The sequence below is a fragment of the Haliaeetus leucocephalus genome, unplaced genomic scaffold (assembly GCF_000737465.1).
Source record: "Haliaeetus leucocephalus isolate CR32 unplaced genomic scaffold, Haliaeetus_leucocephalus-4.0 Scaffold162, whole genome shotgun sequence".
Taxonomy (NCBI): Eukaryota; Metazoa; Chordata; class Aves; order Accipitriformes; family Accipitridae; genus Haliaeetus; species Haliaeetus leucocephalus.
Window position 1 is genome coordinate 8,017,528 of NW_010972598.1, and position 18,368 is coordinate 8,035,895.

The 18,368-nt window shown below is 37.5% G+C and overlaps 1 protein-coding gene across 2 annotated transcripts in view; it reads right to left on the reverse strand.

The window, feature by feature from the left end:
* FAM120B (family with sequence similarity 120B) overlaps nt 1-18,368 on the reverse strand; it is a 50,410-nt gene that overhangs the window by 12,403 nt on the left and 19,639 nt on the right. For both annotated transcript variants that reach the window (XM_010562692.1, XM_010562690.1), the window contains exon 5: nt 17,559-17,651. In XM_010562692.1, the coding sequence (XP_010560994.1) occupies nt 17,559-17,651 (93 nt within the window). The remainder of the gene's footprint in view (nt 1-17,558; nt 17,652-18,368) is intronic.

Here is an 18,368-nt window from a genome sequence, read left to right on the forward strand (position 1 = left end):
CATTCAATAAAGTGAAAGAAATGAAGTTTGTTTTAACAAATACAGCATCTCACTCAAGTTTTTAAGATGGATAACATTCAAAATGAAAATGAATAGACAAAATAAATGGCTATTGTCCATAGTATTTCTCAAGCATTTGCAGTTCCCCAGAAAGAATTCTGTTAGTGGAATGCAAAACATGAACTGGGAGTATAAAATGATATGTACAGTGATCCATTGACCTTCCACAGTTTGATCAACTGGGAAACGTTACAGCACTTAAAGATCATTTGAATTACAAGATTTGACAGAACAAAGTTTATTGTGCCCAGGCTTTTATTTTAAACACTCTAAAATTTCCTCTGACTGTAGTCTGAAAGTCAAATTACTTCACTCCAAGATGGATGTCTCCAGAAGAAATACTGGAATGGTATGACAACATCCAGAAAATGCAAAATGAGAAACTCAACAAGACAATTAAAACTTACTGCCAAAGTAAACTTCATGGGTGAATTTAACATCCTGCTGTGGCAGAGCATAGCAAACTATAAAAGCCTTGAATCCAATATGGGGAAAACTGTGATTTTAAGTATTGTGTAAACAGTACAAAGCTCCTCAGTAGGGAATGCCTTTTCCACAGTTTGTACCGAAGCAGTCTGTCAGGACCAGGAGGGATTCATAACAGTGTCGCCATCAATACTGTAATCCATGGCAGCTGTTACAGTACAGTTTTTCTTACAGTATAAGTTATACCAGGAATGGAATAGCATCCAAAATAGTCCAGAACAGAAAGGACAAAAATGTGGCTCAAATTTGTCTTAGCCCTAGCTCCTGAAGAGCTGTGAATTGTTTGTTTGAAATGCAATGAAAAGGGTTGGCCCATTGTTACTAACAACAACATATTACACCTTGAAAGATCCCCAAAAGCCTTAAAGGTATGCACATACAGCATCAGTGCCCTATTTAAAAAAATGACAAGTAATAGCAGACAACATGAAATGTTGTACTACTGGATCAGAACTTTTTCCTCCCTAAGGTCCACATAACAAAACCAGGAAACCTTTGCTAGCAACACAGAGCTACAAAGCTTCTTCCAAAAGAGACAAACACAATAAATCATTTGGAGAATACAGCTAGAACCTGGTCAAGGACTTAGGTTTTCTGTATTATTACGCAATGAGCTGAAGTCTGTTGCATAATTTGACTACGCGAAACTGGCTTCTGTGATAAGGGTTCCCCCTAACCACAGACAAGGGCAGTAGGGTTCTGTTAAGCCGACTTGAAGGTATGAGGTGTACCTCCACTAGCTGTTTTTTCTACAGTGCAAAAGCAAAAGAGGACCTAGAGATGATGATGCAGGCAAAAGATACCAGGCAGGGTGGTACAGAGCCCTCTGGGAAGAACTTTTTCTGCCTCTAGTGATTCCTGGAAAGGCATCAAGCTGGCCACCCGGGCACTGACCCAACATTACACTCAGGACTTGAAATTCACCCAATACAGACAACTGAAGACAACCACTGACATCTAGAAAAATGCAGACAACACAAACTAATTTGAGCAGTCATTTAGAAAATGAAAGGCTCATCCTTTTCTGACTGTGACACTTCATACTTGAGTAAGGGAGACCTTCTCCCTTTCCTTTAGAATAAAGTATTTTCAGTGTGGGATCGGGCTATTAAGTTTCAGGAAGTTATTACCTCCAGATGTAAGCTATCATTTTGCCAGCTGAGACTGGTAACTACATGCACACTCATAACTGCAAGTAAAGCAGGTTTTTGCAAATTATTTAACAACGCTGAAAGGTACTTGAAAGAGGAATGTGGTTTAAGTGAGCCAGTATTATTTGTACTAAAGCAGACTGTAAGAGTGCACACAGCCAGTGATCATGTTGCAGCTCAGAGATTCTTATATTGCACTAACCAGATTGTTTCTGATCACCTGATCAAATCTTAAGACCTGCTATGGAAATGAGTCCACATCATTGCAAGCTTTAAAATGGAATCTGCTCGGTTTGCGATCACAAAGTCAGACTTTATGAGCAGGAAGTACAAAGAGTAAGAACTGCCGGGAATCCTCGAAACTCCCTTTTTTTTGTAAACTAATCCAGCTAAGGAATTCTTTCAGAATTTACGCACCCTGGTCTTGTTCTCAACACAACAATAAATTCAACTTTAAATATCTTCAGTAAAATACCTTAGAGCACTTTGACAAGCGGTAAAGTTTTCCTCTTAAGCTATAAGGAAAATGGACCCGTCAAGCTACAATTAGCAATAGAGGCCACGAGTGACAGTAGCACACCAACCGACTGAATCAAACTTGGCCAAACTTATATCAGTATGATTTATATCACCAATAGCCTCTTTATTATAGATCTGTACAAAACCAGACTGAAATTCCCTGTCATACAAATCAGTATCTTCTGTCACTGAATTATCAGTAAGTACTGATAGTGCCAAAAGATTTAATTGCTGAAAACAATCTTTCATGAAGAATAATGAAAACAAGTATTTAATCTGCTGAAAAAAGTAAATGCTGTCATCTGCAGCAAGAAATTTCCCATCTTCTAATTTAATGGCTGTGTACTATATGACTATTAATTCATACCTTTTTGTCATTTATTAACAAAGACGCTTTTACTGTCCTTTTTAATCCCACTGGTACCAAGGATGTAAAACAGCTGTTAGAACAGATTACTAATACTATATGTGGATGCTGGATGCCATCTGGGCCATAAATCTTAAAGCTTTTATATCTTTATTTTATTCTGAAAACTCTTAAGCATATACCCAACACAAACATGTGATTAATCCAACTTTCTTCAGTGACATTATTCAAGTTAGTGCAATATGTATTTGCATATGCAAATGCATATGCATTTGCAGAACAAGTGTCTACATGAGAATTTGAAAAATTTTGCTTTTGATGGTGATGCATACAACAGTAAAATATAGAAAAGGACTTTTGAGTGCTGCCTTAAGCTGGAGATCACTGTAGTACTGTCATTGATGCTAGTTGTTACTTCTGCCTAACTGCATGAAGTCTGAGCTACCAGTACAACCCTGGTTGTGCTCTTTTCAACTACACTCGAGACACACTGGTTAAAAAGAAAAAAAATAACGTTGCTGGTGACAGGTTTTACAGGCAGAAGACTTCACTGTCTAGGGATATCAATCCAGAACTTTCCTAAAGCACTAAACTATCGGTGGGGGTGGATATCAGGTAAGGCTTGTTTTTTTTAATGGAAATCAATACTGGCAATACCACGGTGAGAACAATCAACAGTGATTTCTTTATTTTAATAAGACAGGAAATACATTCACTAAAGGGTAGTTTCTATTTTCCATCTCCGGCAATGAAAAACAAAGAAAATGAAAGCACAGTGAGTCTATCGCAATGAGCCTGTGCACATGGCAAACCACAGACTTGCTTTGCCATGGGAATGCTCACAACTGCTTGGTGTCTGCAATGCAAAGACGTCACGATGAGAAGTGGAAAATTCCAAAAGAAAAGAAGGCTTGCCTTCCAGGGCATTACACCCTAGAGATTACTTCTTATTGGAAATTGTGTCTGTTCTTTTTACTATTTTTATAAACTCAGGACCCCAGTGAATCATGTGAGATACACCCCTGTGATCCCGCTGCTGCTACTCCTGCCACCAGCTGATGACATTTGTGTGAGAGAGACAGGGAGTGCGTGAGAACTGCTCCCCTGCACCAGCTGCCTGCGCCGTGCCCCTGCTGCTGCTCCTACCAACAGCAGCTCCCCACCCTCTCAGCGGTTGGGGAAAAAGATGACTTCTATTTGCCAACATCAGCTGAAGACCGAGATGAGAACGCAAAAGTTCACAGTCCTCTAGTATCATTGTAGCAGAGGTTACTGATACCATGCTTAGAAGGCCTGAGCTGAACTGGGTAAGCCCACTTGGAAAGAGCAAGAGAAGTGCTACAGCACCCACAGCAGTGATGTATCATGTTTTTTTCTAACAATTTGAGAAATGTCTGCTGGAAAAGCCATCATCTTAGACTTATCTCGTGCCTTTTTCTGCTCGAGAAACACAGGGCTTTAGCCTGTGGACCACAAGTTCAGGCTGATCTCTGTGCTCATGTGCGTCCTCATTGACCACAGAAAGAGGCTTTGCAAGAAGGAAAGCGTTCGCTCACAGGAGCAGTTTGCAAATCTAGACCCAGAGACTATATCCTGCTGAAGAGTTTTTACTTACAGGAAGAAAAATAGATGGATCTTGTACATGAAATGCAAATTTCCAGTTCAAATTACATCTAATTAAGCAATAATAAAAAAATAATCAGGATGTAAAAATACCCTTATGTTTTAAGGAAATACTATTAGTCCTCTGAGTCTTTGTGGAGTCACAAGTGATATATTGATACAGGTGTAAACTTTATCCTATGCACTTTGAAAGCTGCACAGCCTATTTTCAGGAACATACTAAAAAAACCCACAACTCCTTCACCACTCTATGGAGTTTAGAGAGTTCAAATTCTGTTAGAAGGATGAAGATGTTCTACTACACTTGAAATGTAAGGGCAAGTATCTGAATATGCCAGATGTCAGCAGACACAAATGAAGGCCAGAACCATACCCACCTGCAAAGCTGCCTCACTATCTTCATTTCTAGAAACCAAGGAGAAAGGTAGAAATATTACAATAATTTTACAGTTCTTGTGCTACTTTACACATCATCTGTATCTCAATGCACTAAATACTACATTTCATTTAGGAACTGGTTCCTCTGGTAGAATTTTCAACAATATTCTGGGGACACACTTTTTCAATGAAAAAAATTTGTATTAATAATTGTTATTTAGGTTAAAGTTGTTCTTATGCATTTAATTTTTTTCCTAATCTATTGCCTTCTTCCTGTGGTTGAGCTGAATACAGAAGATACGACTATGGCTAACATTTTGAAATACAAATTTAAAAAGAAATAACGTAAAAATTACATAAGGCATTTCCACCCTGCCCCTTCCCCACCCACCCTCAAAAGAATGTACTGTTTCTGTTATGAAAAGGAAAACGCAACACTCAAGGACAGGTTAGTATTTGCTAATTTCAAATTAATCAACTGAAGAACAATAACTAAAAATCAATGAAATTTGACCCAAGCAATAAACTGCTGAAATTCAAGTCATAGTGATCAAAATCTGAGTACTTTCCTAGTTTAACCGCTTCTTCTTAGATCCATTTGAACTCAGTCAGTATATTATCAATATACTACTTCTTACATTACCTCCCTCAAACCCACTTGTATCTTAAATGATCAAATATTTAACAATAGGCAATTTATGCTTGAGCAATAAAGGCAGCAGGTAGATCCTATCTCAGGAACTTGTCATTAAAACAGTAAGGCTTAGCTTTGCCTGGGAGAGGTAAGGCACATTGTGTTCCAGATATAAAGAGATGAACTGTCAACTGATGACAACTTCACTAAAGTTAAATTCTCTGCAATGGGAAGTCCCTTCTTGAATTCCAGATCTTCCTGTCTTCGGCCATTAGTATAAATTCCCAGTGTAAGTTGTCTAAAACCTCTGTGCACTGGAACTATATGCTCTGTTCTTGAGCAAAGATAACCTAAACTGGTGCAACGGTGGTAAAATTAAGGAGTGTTATCCTACAGAGATGGGCTGGTGAAACAGTACATTTACTTGGCATCAGTCAGCTTTAAGCAATAGGCTGCTGGGAGCGTCGTATATCACCTCCTTCCTCGACCTGTCAAATTGAGGGGGGACAGGAGCACCAGTTATTTTGAAAACAGGACTAAGGTTTATTCTGATAAAAGATTACAGCTTAAATTAAGCTCTTCCTGCTTAAACAAGGTGTGTGCAAAGGAAAATGGGGATTGAAAAGAGATCCTGGGAGGGCATGTGCTGCAACAGAAACTAGAAAAACCAGTTTTTAAACACTTCTAAGGTCTCGCAGTAAATATTTAGCAGTAAACAACCCAATTGTTTAGTGTTTATATGTTGAGGAAAGTTCATTTACCGGGTTTTATCAGGAGTTTGATGTAAAATGATACCTCTCTGTGGAACAACACTTTTATTTACAGTAAGCCAAAAACCGCAATGAAGTCAACCTAAAAAAAAAGCTTCAAAATAGCTTTTACCTTTAAGCAGCCTACAAAATAATGACACAGAAGTACTACTGCTAACCAATCTGCAATCAGATAAAAATCTCCTTCAGGTCCAAAAAGATTGCTCTCATTTCTTGTTTAATTTTCAAAAATATCAGCCTTTATCAGAGCTCTTAATCACATCTACAACAAAACCCAGCATAAATGACATTTCTGTGATGATGAATATCACCAGTTAAAAAGTTTAGCCCCGTCAGCTTATTTGTACACAGTTATGTAATGGACAGCACACTAGCACCTGCAAAAAAGATTAAAATAACATTACTTTTCTTATTTTAGCCACAACTGCTCGACTGTGATCTAAGCGATTACTGGGCTAATAACAGTCCATACTACATGTGACATTTACAGAACATTTGCATAAATTTTGAGTTATACTCATCAGGCTAACTATCTGACTGTAGCCTGGCTAGCAGCCACATTCCTTCTACAAAAGTGAATGAATTCATTTGGATTTTAATTTTTACTGTCTTAAATACGTACTTGTGTTTTTGGTGACATACTTATCTTTAAACCTTCTCACCTTCCCTCATATAGATAATATTGGATTTACTTGGTAGCAGAATATATTTTATTTGTTTGGGACTCTGAAAACTCTTATGATCACGTCTTCTTTCCTTTTTTTTTTTTTTCTTTTTTTTTTCCCCATACATTAGTTAAATTTTGTGAAATTACGAGAAGGGGAAGTATTGGTAGCTGCATCTGCCTTGCAACTAATAAAATTTGTCCCTGATGCGGGACAAACTGCTGACAGACTCCTGGTACGTCTGCACCAGGAACTGATGGGCTCCTGTATGTGCTATGTCACTGCCATCTGAAATGGTTCAGTAATTATTTGAAATTTTTTCCCATGCCTGTAGCAATGTCTCCCTCTCACATGGATGCCCTAATAATGTGATGTCACATTAAAGCTTCCTTCTTTTGGGCAATTTAGAGTGCCTTCTCCTTCTCCCCAGCTGTCTACTTAAAACAATCAGCAGTAACTTATTTCTCTCAGACTCCTACATCTCTGTCAAACGTGGCTGAAATTAGCCAACATATTCAAAAGTTATTAGGGGACATGGAGAAAAACTTAAAAAATGTACAAAAGGTCACTTCCCTCTCTTAGTTCCAGTAACTTTCCATTGTAGGCCTTCAAAGATCAAACTTCTGCCACTCCCTTACTTTCTGACACTCACTATATATTTCTGTATTCTACTCTACACTGACTAGCTCCTTTACCAAAATCTTTAAAATGAGGGGCTCCATTTGCCACCACCTGCAACTTGACCAAACTCCTGATCTAAAGTCCTAATCCACACCTTACCCCAAGCCCTTTCCCTTTGTTTAATCACAGGACTGGTCCATGGAACAAAGTTTTAGGAGTAAAATCCTGCCACCAACACAACTACTCAGCTGAGTGTGCTTGGCTACCTTTGCTAATGCAGTGTTGTCCTTTCACAGCCGCAGACTGTATTGGCAAATGATAGCTGGTTAGGCACGCAACTGCTCAGTGTGCTGCTGTCTGGTGGCCTATCTTGTGGACGTTTTTCACAGTCTGCTGTGAAACCGTTGCTGTGGATTAAGACATCATTGTGACTACAAAGAAATTTTGATAGGTGGGAGTTCACTGCTACAACTGCCCAGGGCTTAATTAGCCAAACTTAAAAAATCAGTTTTGTTTTCTCCCCAGAGTCAGAGTAGATGTTCAAGATCTATTTGATTGTCCTAATGTATGGCCATTCACTCTCTTAAGCTGTTTTGAGTACAAACTTTTTAAGGGCCTGATCTATTTCCCACTGAAACCAACAGAAAGACCAGTGAACTTCAGCAGAATTAGATGAGGCAAAATTTAGTATGACTGAAGCTCTGCAGCTCCCAGAAACACCATGACAACTGTTACTAATGTCATGTCTGGTACATAAGCTCTTCAAATAGAACTGTCATTGAACCAAGATGGTTAGTATAGAGAATTCCAGGAAAATTAATACTATTTGCCAGTGCAATATAGGTTTTGTTGTTGGGGTTTTTTTTCTCCTGGGGTTTCTTTGTATTGCAAAGCAGCTGCACAATAAGATTGTTGACACTACGGTTCACCTTTTGAAGTGATATGGTCCAAGGTAAACAGTTCTGGTTAAGGAATTTTCCAGGTGTTAAGTCCACGGGTTGAGGAAGAAACAAAGAACTGGTCTGCCTTTATTTCACTACAATCTCAAACCATGAATCAATGCAGCAGTATCTCAGATGACCTACGAAAGGAACTGCCAACCCGCAACCTGTGATCAGGTATGTTCAGGATACTAGGAATTGATTTGTAATTAACCTGCAATAGAGTATCCACTTCCAGAACACCTATTTCTTTCAGAACGAAAAACTGCCATACACGGCTTGAAAGTTGCTACCTTTGGCATAAGAACATCAACCCCATGCTGTAGTTTAGATGAACACATACAGTGAAATTAGACAATCCTTGTTTGGTGCACACAACTTGCATAAAGATGGTCTTCTGAGCTATTCAAGAACTGACTACAAATAAAGTTTTTAAAGAAAATAACATTATGTACATGTAATATTCTACATTTTCTTGTATCAGCACTGTCAGAGCAAATTGAATATAAACAGGCAAACAGTTTCTGTGAGAGTAACTTGGCCATTTTTAAAGGTGTACTTAACATGGAGAAGAATGCTGTTTAAAAGAAAATGCATGCTCTGTAATAAGCCAAAATGGGATCTCAGCACTTCAGCCAGCATTGGACTCTGCAGGCACTTTCCTGATGAAATAAGCATTCACTGACATTCCAGACTCAGGAACTGATCCACAGCCATTTTAAAACAAAAGGTACCTATTTTGTTTGGCACAAGGTGCTGTGCCAAAATAAACTTCCTGCAGAACCACTAAGCTTTCAGCCTCCTATAACTGAAAAATATTACTTGCTATTGTTGCTAGACTGATGTATGCCTCTGTTGTGTTGAAGCCTCAGTATACAAATACAACATACAATTGTATAATTTTGCTAAAAAGTAAAAAACACTGATCAGATTGAGGGATGGTTTTTCAAAAGTGTATTGGCATAGCTCTGGTTTTGTTAAATTCAGTAGTAAAGCTCTCACTGACTTTAGTAGGAACTTATGGAACTTCAGTCCTAGCATAGAAATATTTTCTGCCAAGATGTATTTCTGTATCCTATACACAGAAAGTAAATAGAAAACTATTGCTAAGTAGGGTATGCGTTAACTGCCCTTGCTAAAACCAATACATAATTTCGTATTTGGCAAGGAACTGAATGCCTCTTCTTTTAAATCTATCAGGGGAATATATAGCAGCCTAGCTGAATGTAACACACCTTTTTAGTTAATGTGCATGTGCTTCCTACTAGTGCTGGTGTGACACTAGACACACTGATTAGATTCCTAAACCAATTAACTAAATCTCCCCATAAATTTTGTTTGGAGGTAACACACAACCACCTTTACACATCTGGTATTTACTGTCGCTGTGTGTTGTTTCTTCACTTGTAACACTTATAACAGTGATCATCAAAGGAAGTAATCCCAAAATAAAGGTGAAGGGGCGGAGAATATATGTGTGACATCAATATTAATGTTAAGAATATATTAAAAATTCACATTTATACAGCACTTTTGGCTAAAGAACTTCTATTATTGAGACTACTGGTGCATGAGTGTTACAAGTAAAAACTAAAATACAAGAAAGAACTGAACAATTTGACCAAAGTCATAGAGGAAGCAATAGATAGGAACCGGACACCATCTTGACTTTTAACCCCTGGACAATGATAATGTCAATCAAGAATACACTTGAAAAGAAAGCGAACAAATCAGTTCTTGGTTAGCCTGGCTGTTTCTGATATCTTCAAGATGAACATTTCTACTACGGTAATTTGAAAAATTCCAGTACGCCCTACAAAGCACTGCAACCATATGCCTAAAGGCTTGTTTTATCTTTTTTTTCTCCATTCACCTACAAATGTCTCATTAGGTCATTTCAGGAAACACTTTTGCTTCTCCGAAGTTACACATAGCCATCTGCTTCTCCAGGGACAGCCTGGACAGATGTGCAGCTTGCATTCCTGCTCAGGCGTGACAGGGGCACGCAGGTAGGTGCAGGCAGCCCCGAGCAGATGACGGGCAGGTGCCACGGCTTCCTGATGGCACGCTCCCTTCCCTCCCTGGCTCCAGCCCCTGCACGTCACCTGCCCTGTGGGGACACAGGTCAGCCCTTAAAGGCAAGGGAGAGCAACCCCACCTACACCACACAAACAACCACCTCCAACCCGCACGTACTGCTGGTTCCTTCTAACCTACAATACGCAAGGAAGTGAAAACTATTTATCTGATGAGTAAACGTACACTTTGACCAACGCTAACTCAGCCGGAAAATGTCAGCTGATACCAGAAATTATTATTTTCCCTCTCTGTAATAAGCTACCTCTGACTTTTTCAAAGCTATCAGTTTGCTTAATATTTTGGGAGAGCTTTATTACCTTCACTACCGATAACTACATTTCACTTTCCGCAATATTATTAGGCATGGATTAAAAATTAACAGTAATTTTGTTATCTGAAATTGCAGAGTGTCTTTTACCTTGAGAACATCCTGAATAATTCTTCATGCTATATAAAGTCTAAAAGCAATTTATAACTGAAACATTGCTGCTGTTTCTTTGCTGTTGAAACCTTGCTAATAATGAGCTACAGGGCAGTAAAGGGGAAAACTCACAGAAAAGCAGAGCAAACTTACACAATTATGGAGAAAAATGCATGATCGTCTTCCACAAAGGAATACAAATCCTCTCTTTTAAGGCCCTTGCTCGAAATCTTACTCAAGATTTTCTCCACAAGCAAACTGAATCCAATTAAATGAATGCATTTTTCTCAGAAGGTAGAAGAGCTGATCTAGTCACGCTGGGGTTTGTATTTGTGCCAGTGACACATAACAGAATTCACACAGTTATGTGAATTCTGATACTACAGCTTATGTCAAATGTAAAAAATGTTCAGGGAAATAGACTCTAATAATACTAATAAATATACCATGTTTGGTAAAGAAGAAAATGGGGGAGAGCAGGGCAGAACAGCAATCTTGTCTGGAAGTTGGTATGTTAGCCTAAGAAATTTTTTTTATGTGTTTATGAACCAACAGCAGCAAAGGGTAGAGTCGGTTGACTATGCAACAGGACCAAGAAAACTTGCATTTCTTCAGACCTTCAAAAGATGCTTATGAAAACAGTAACAGATTTCGAGATGGGACTTTCAAAAAATGCTGAAAGCAGTGAGTAACTTCAGCTCCTGAGATATAATTGTATTTGCACTAATGCTTGATCTGTGCAAGTGCAATACTTCACTCTCAGGGGAGCCATACCCACCACTTCAAAGTCACTACAGAAAATAAATAGGTTCTGCAGTACAAAAGCAGCACAGTGAACTAGGCATGCAGGCCCAAGAGGCCAAAACACACTTATTAAGAGAAAAACAGAGTCTAGATGCCTGATTTAATATAAGCAGGCTCATTTAACACAACTTTCTCTTGATTAATAATTTACTTTTTTTTTTTTTAATATTTAAAATGAAAACTAATTTCACTACTTGCAGACTTGAACTGTTTCTACTTTTGACTAGTTCATTTAAGACTATCTTGAGGACATGAGAAGAAAGTTGTATTTCTGAGGTTGAACAGGGACTGAACCAATCTCAGCTTGAAATCACATCCCATACTGCTGCACTTTTGTTCCAGATTAGCCCAGAACACTGAGAAAACCTAAAGACTGCAGATGAGAGAACGGGCTGAGAATCAACGCCAAGATCAGTAAACCACCTCAATCCCCACCATTCCCCACCCCCTGCCAGTTACAATCTCACCTACCATTTTAAAAACACTTTTGACAGATGCAAATTTTGTGGGAATATAAACCTCGATTCAGTAAAGCATTTGGGAATGCACTCAAATTCCACTTTAGTTAATACTAGCGTAAATCACAGAAGCAGGTCCTAAGTATGTAAGAGAGGTTTATCTGTGAGATCTTTACAATATTCTTACTTGTGTTTTATGTTTCACTCAATCTAATTAGACCTCAAGCAAGTATTTATTAGGAAACAGTCACACAGGCACAATAAACATATGCTCCCTGGGGGAGAAAGGATTTTTTTTTAAACTATTTTGCAAAGTATAGATAGCTCACAAAGGCTGTTTGGAGTCTGTCTGAAAAGTATCACATCTAATGGTGTTGACAAACGTAGCTTGGCTTGCCAAATAGGTCAGAAGATTGAAATTCTGGAATGTTCAGAATCTGGGTATTATTTATGCTTTTCTGTCTGCATGGCAAGGGAGAAAGAATACAGAGTTTAAAAATACAGAATGGATTTAGCAACATCCTTCTGAAACTTGAGGGACCCTAACCAAGATACCTACACACTACTCTAAAACATACTGCTTTTTTGCATGAATGTGGCTAAGTATGCCTCAGGAAAACATTCAGAGAAAAGTATCTTGTGTAATATTGGTATAATACTATTACCAAGCTGATTTGGCTTCCATGACACTGTACAACAGAAAATATTTGAAGGTTCCATGCAACTACAATTCTTGCTAAAGCTATTTCTGCCTGTCAAAGTAGTTAACTAGCTTGCTGGGTATTTTACTATTCCAAAAGCTAATTAAGTAATACTTAATATGTATTTTGTGAAAGTTCATTTGCAATCAAATTGCAAAGACTCTCTGGAGCTTATAATTTAAAATCTAAAATGACTGCACTCATTTCATATCAGTAGTACTTTTTAAATAACTGAAAGCACTTGAAAAATTGAAGGAATACACTTCAGTGCTTGACTTTCTTATACCACATACACAGCCAAACTGTTCCTTTTACAAGTGGCACAAAAGATGTAATTACTCCAAAGCAGATATTCTGGCATAACTGGCTATTTTATGGCAAAGCTATTGTGGTTTAACCTGGCAGGCAGTGAAACACCACACAGCCATTTGCTCATTCCCACCCCAGCAAGATGGGGGAGAGAATCAGAAAAAAGGTAAAACTCATGGGTTGAAATAAAGACGGTGTAACAGGACAGAAAAGGAAGGGGAAAATAGTAATAATAATGGTAAAAGAATATACAAAACAAGTGATGCACAATGCAATTGCTCACCACCCGCTGACCAATGATGCCCAGCCAGTCCCCAAGCAGTGGGTCGCCACCCCCCAGCCAACTCCCCCCAGATTTATTGTTCAGCGTGATACCATACGGTCTGGTATATCCCTTTGGTCAGTTGGGGTCAGCTGTCCCAGCTGTGCCCCCTTCCCAGCTTCTTGTGCACCCCCAGCCTCCTCGCTGGCTGGGCGGTGTGAGAAGCTGAAAAGCACTGCTCAGCAACAACCAAAACATCAGTGTGTTATCAACATTATTCTCATCCTAAATCCAAAACACAGCACTATACCAGCTACTAGGAAGAAAATTAACTCTATCCCAGCCAAAACCAGGACAGCTATAAAGAGGTTGTAAATGCCATAAATTCCAGCAGTGATGTGTATGTCCACCTGTGCATCTGCTACTAACTTGGAGTTTGTATTTTCTGACATACATTTCACTTTTAAAAGCATTTAACAGGACCCAGATTTCATCTACCGATTTCCAGGTGTATTTTCTTTTTAACCAAATTTTCCCATCTCATCTTTGGCCACATCCTTCAGAAAAAATGTGATTCACAACTTCATACCTCCAATACAAATTTTTCACATATTCACATATTTAGAGAAATCTTAGAAAAAATGTATTTGTATTTCTAAGTCCTTATGGCCTCTCCTGTTTGGGCAGTATTTTACATGCATTACAGGTGAACAATGATCTATAATTGCACTTGTAAACAACGAGGGCAAGCACAATATAAGAAACAAGACTGCAAGCATGACTGCTGGTGCCTCTTTTTCTCTACAATGGCCTCAAAGTTAGACTGATGGCTCTCTGGGCTTTTTGCCAAAACCGCACACCAGATTAAAATAGAAAGAAGGGAAATAGGCAACCTGGGGTCCAAAATTTAATTCTGACCTTATGTATAAGCTCTATGGGAGGCTTGGGCAAAGCAGAATGTTAATCTGCCGTATAAGGGGGGGCACAAGGAAACTAGAAAAAAAAACTTACAAGAAAAAGAATGTATAAAATCTCTTCTCTATCGTGTGCACATTTTGGCATTTTGAAACCATCAATCTTGAAAAAATAATCAAATCTTCTTGTATAAACATTGTGTTATTCCCAGAAAGTAATACTTAGTGTGCATTTTAGTTACATGTCTACAGCGCACTTTCTTTCAGCATGAGATAAACTGTATTTTTTACGGCTTTAACCCACTTTATTCAAACCATGGACATTTCTGTTTCATAAATTTGCGGGTTTATGGATCTCATTAACTATGAAATATGGATAGCATATCAGAAAGCATATTTGAAAGTGAAGTCTGAAAAGTTCGTTTCATCCTATCAGAAGAACAGGCTCTATTTACATTTTCTTTCATACTTCACAGTGCAAGTTAAGTTTTCTTCTGCTAAAACATATTTGCTAAAGGACTCCTTTGCAGAAACGGAGCAATTTTTTTTGATCAAATCAGTGTTCTTCACAGAACTGTTTACAAGCAGTAAACATTTTTTCTACATTTAAAATAATAATACAGTGTTAAGTCCAAAATTGCAAATGACCAAACATTTTCATAAAATTTTGCAGATGCTGACTAAGTTTAACACAACTTCCTTGAAAGCTCTGTTATTAAGTTGTTTCTAGCGATCATGTTTAACTTCTCAGTGGAGAAGAAAAAGTATGGTAAACAGATTAAACTCTATTCCTCTATTTTCCTACTATAAAACCCATAAATTAATTAGCTATGTACAAGTGTAATTCACTGCACTTGGATCCTTTGATTTTAAACACAAATACCTAGAAAATGAAGCTGTTAAATACCTATTGATACCTTATTTACTAATTGTTAAGATAACAGCATAGCTTAATTTTGTAAAACTACTAAATCAACATAGTAATGAGTAAAAACAGTTTAAGCTATTCTGAGATAGACTCTTGAAAATGAGATGTTTGAATTACAATGCTCAGAAAGCTTGCTTTATTGATAATTACTTTTAGAATATTTATATAAGATATTCTACTAGTTTAGTCTCCTGCCCTTCCAAGAGAAAATTCACAGGACATTATTAAGTTAATCTACACACCCTATTTCAGAAGCACACAAACAAGAAACAGACCATTTTTTACTCTTCTTGTGAAGATTAACCCCATATGAATATTCACATTGCTCCTGGTGCTACCACAAAATTACAGGTGTCTTATATATGAAGAAAAAAATTATTTTTATGGCAATTAATACAACATAACATCTTCTCTTGATATAGCTTGACAAGTCAGAGATACACAACAAACTGAGAAACAGCAACTATTTTCCACTGGGAGATCAGGTCATCAAAACACAGGAAGGGACGTTAATTTGACGGCAACGGGGGAAAGCTCTGAAACTGTTATTCACCTATTCACAACCTTAGAAGGGAAAGGGGCCAAAATCTTTCCTCACTACTCTCTTCAGAGGGATTTATTCTAGCTCAAACTACTACCAAAGGCACTACCGTGAATTTCAATAGAATAAGACAAGGAAGTGCTCTACAAAATAGCCTGTTACAAAAATTTCAACTCTGTTATATCAATCTTTTGTTGTTTTTTAGCACAGCAGAAGGCATTCTGCATCAGTGCATGAAGTGCTGTAACAGTGCAAGAGTGATGTAACTTTGGAAAGTACCTGCCAATAGCATGCATAAGTGAATTCCAACAACATACTGTCCACTTCATAGCGATATACCATACAGTGTAAGACCAGCTTCAAGTTTCATGTACTTTTATGTCAACACCAGAAAAACAGACAGTATCTGATCTGCCATAAGCTTTGTGGGAAAGTCACAAAATTTTGTGAACAACTTTGAATTAGTAGAATGACTGCTAAGTAGTGTATATTGATTAATATTACATGTTTGGATGCAACACTCAGACTTAAAATTTCACAGAACCACAACACAAATCACACAAAAACATCCAATTCAAACAGAATAAACTTCCAAGCACTTTAGAAACTTACATAATAATACCTGTAAGTGCACCTATAAACAAATTGTTTCAACACTTCCCACTTATGCTCGGCTTCCTTTATGCTTTTACTGAAGACTACCACAACAGACTTGATAAAATAATGATACTCTCAATGTTAAGTGCAACACTATGTGCAATCATATCTTCGACAGAAATAAATCCTACGTTTTTGCTGTTTTCCATATTGCCTTCATCTCATTGCCTCCTTTTTGTGACACAGATCTAACACTTGATCAGCTGCAGAACAACTTTGTGCTGAATTCAGAAAAAAATGACAGGAGGCTGGGCTCTATCTGTTAAAATGAATCAAATAATGAAACTGGAATCACACTGGTTTTGTTATTTTGGTCCCCATGCACTAGAAATGACTGGATAGTAACAGGAGCAGTTTACCTTGCTATCAGCAAAAAGTACTTTTAAAACTCTAACATGGACTGTTTAAAGTAACAGAGAGTTTATTGAAAACTTAAGCAAGATTTTCAGAGGGAAGATACGTTAAGGTTCCAAACATTTCTAACCTTTTCCCCCTTACTTTTAAGTAAACCCACAACTCAAATAGCCATCGACATTTGCAGTCTGTGCTGTACACTGCTAATACTTTGAATACAATCTCAAGCTATGAGACTGGAAGTACTCTTGTATAATTAGCTATGCAAGAAGAACTATTTAGATCGTTCTACTGCAATAACAATGTAGGATCCTGCTTTTCCACATGTATATTCAAGAAGATAGGAAAGGAAAAAAAAAGTTGCACAGAGTATATAAAATTTTTAAAAAGAACTCCTGAATAATTACCAAATAGTGTGATCCAAAAAGTCTACACTACAGTGGGCCACATTATGTAACAAGACATTTTTTCTGGTTAGGTTTATGTTATGTTTATGTTCTCCCACAAGTAGTAATACTAAACTTTATTTAATGTAGTGATTTTCATTCAATTTATGTCCCAAAACACCATCCTCCTCAGGAAAAGAGAATAAAGCAGTGTTGCAAGACAGGATTCACCATTACAAATTTTCCATCAGCTGGAAGTCTGGAAGCCAAGTCAGGAAGAAATCTGAGACTAATTCACTCACCCTAGGACTGCAACCACTAGAAAATGTCCTTTTTTTTTTTTTTTTTTTTAAAGTGATTAACAAATGTAAGTATTCACATGAACTGTAGCACATTAAAAGCCTATATAGTTACCAAGACCTTCAGTTCCCATATTTGAAAAAAATTAATGTAGAAGAATTTTCCCCCAAAATATTTATCCCAAAGCTATCATGAACATTTTATGTTACTAAGTTATTCCAGTCCATACCTGCAAACCTGCCAGTTGAGCAGCTGACTTCCCTTTGAGGCAGAGAATGAGTGCCACAAACGCATTCAAGTCCTCCAGAGAGAGGCTACTGACCTAAAGCAGATGAAAAAATAACATATTATTTGAAGGCTCTGAAGAGGAACTTTCTGAAAATTGACTCTTCTTGCTCAAGCACATCAAACTTAAATCAATGACCTCCTGAAGTTATGACCACCATGAATGCATCATCTAGGAAAAGACACTTCAAGGGAACAAAATCCTTTCACAGCTTGAATGAAGTGCATACCCCAATACCCGTGTACAGTGTATATACATGGATTTCCACATACCAAACAAAATGCCCACCCTTCATGTATTCCCCTGGAGATTTTTAATAACAGGAAATTTCATCTCCATAACACTAAGCATAGTAAAAACAAATGAGATTTAAAAAAATATATAAATTGCTTTATAATCAAGATCCAGAATAAAAACCACCCCAATGAGCCACAGATGTGATGAGCATTAGGATTTCTTTCAAATGCTTACATGGTTATCTGCTAAAAACTTTAAAAATCATCTAAAATATTTCAATTACCTATTTTAAGCTAAATTTCAGGATTTAACAAAACATATTTGGATTCTTTTAGGTTTTTAGGCTACATACTGAAGTGGGAAGAACTCAAAACTATAAGAAAACTAAACCGAAAACGTTCAAGTGGGAAAACATAAAGAAAAACTCTAAATTCATGTAACAGTTCACTCCAGTACTTCTATCAGAAAAGGGAGAATGGGGGCATTTACTGTTGTGAAAAAGTATTCCGAGATTCT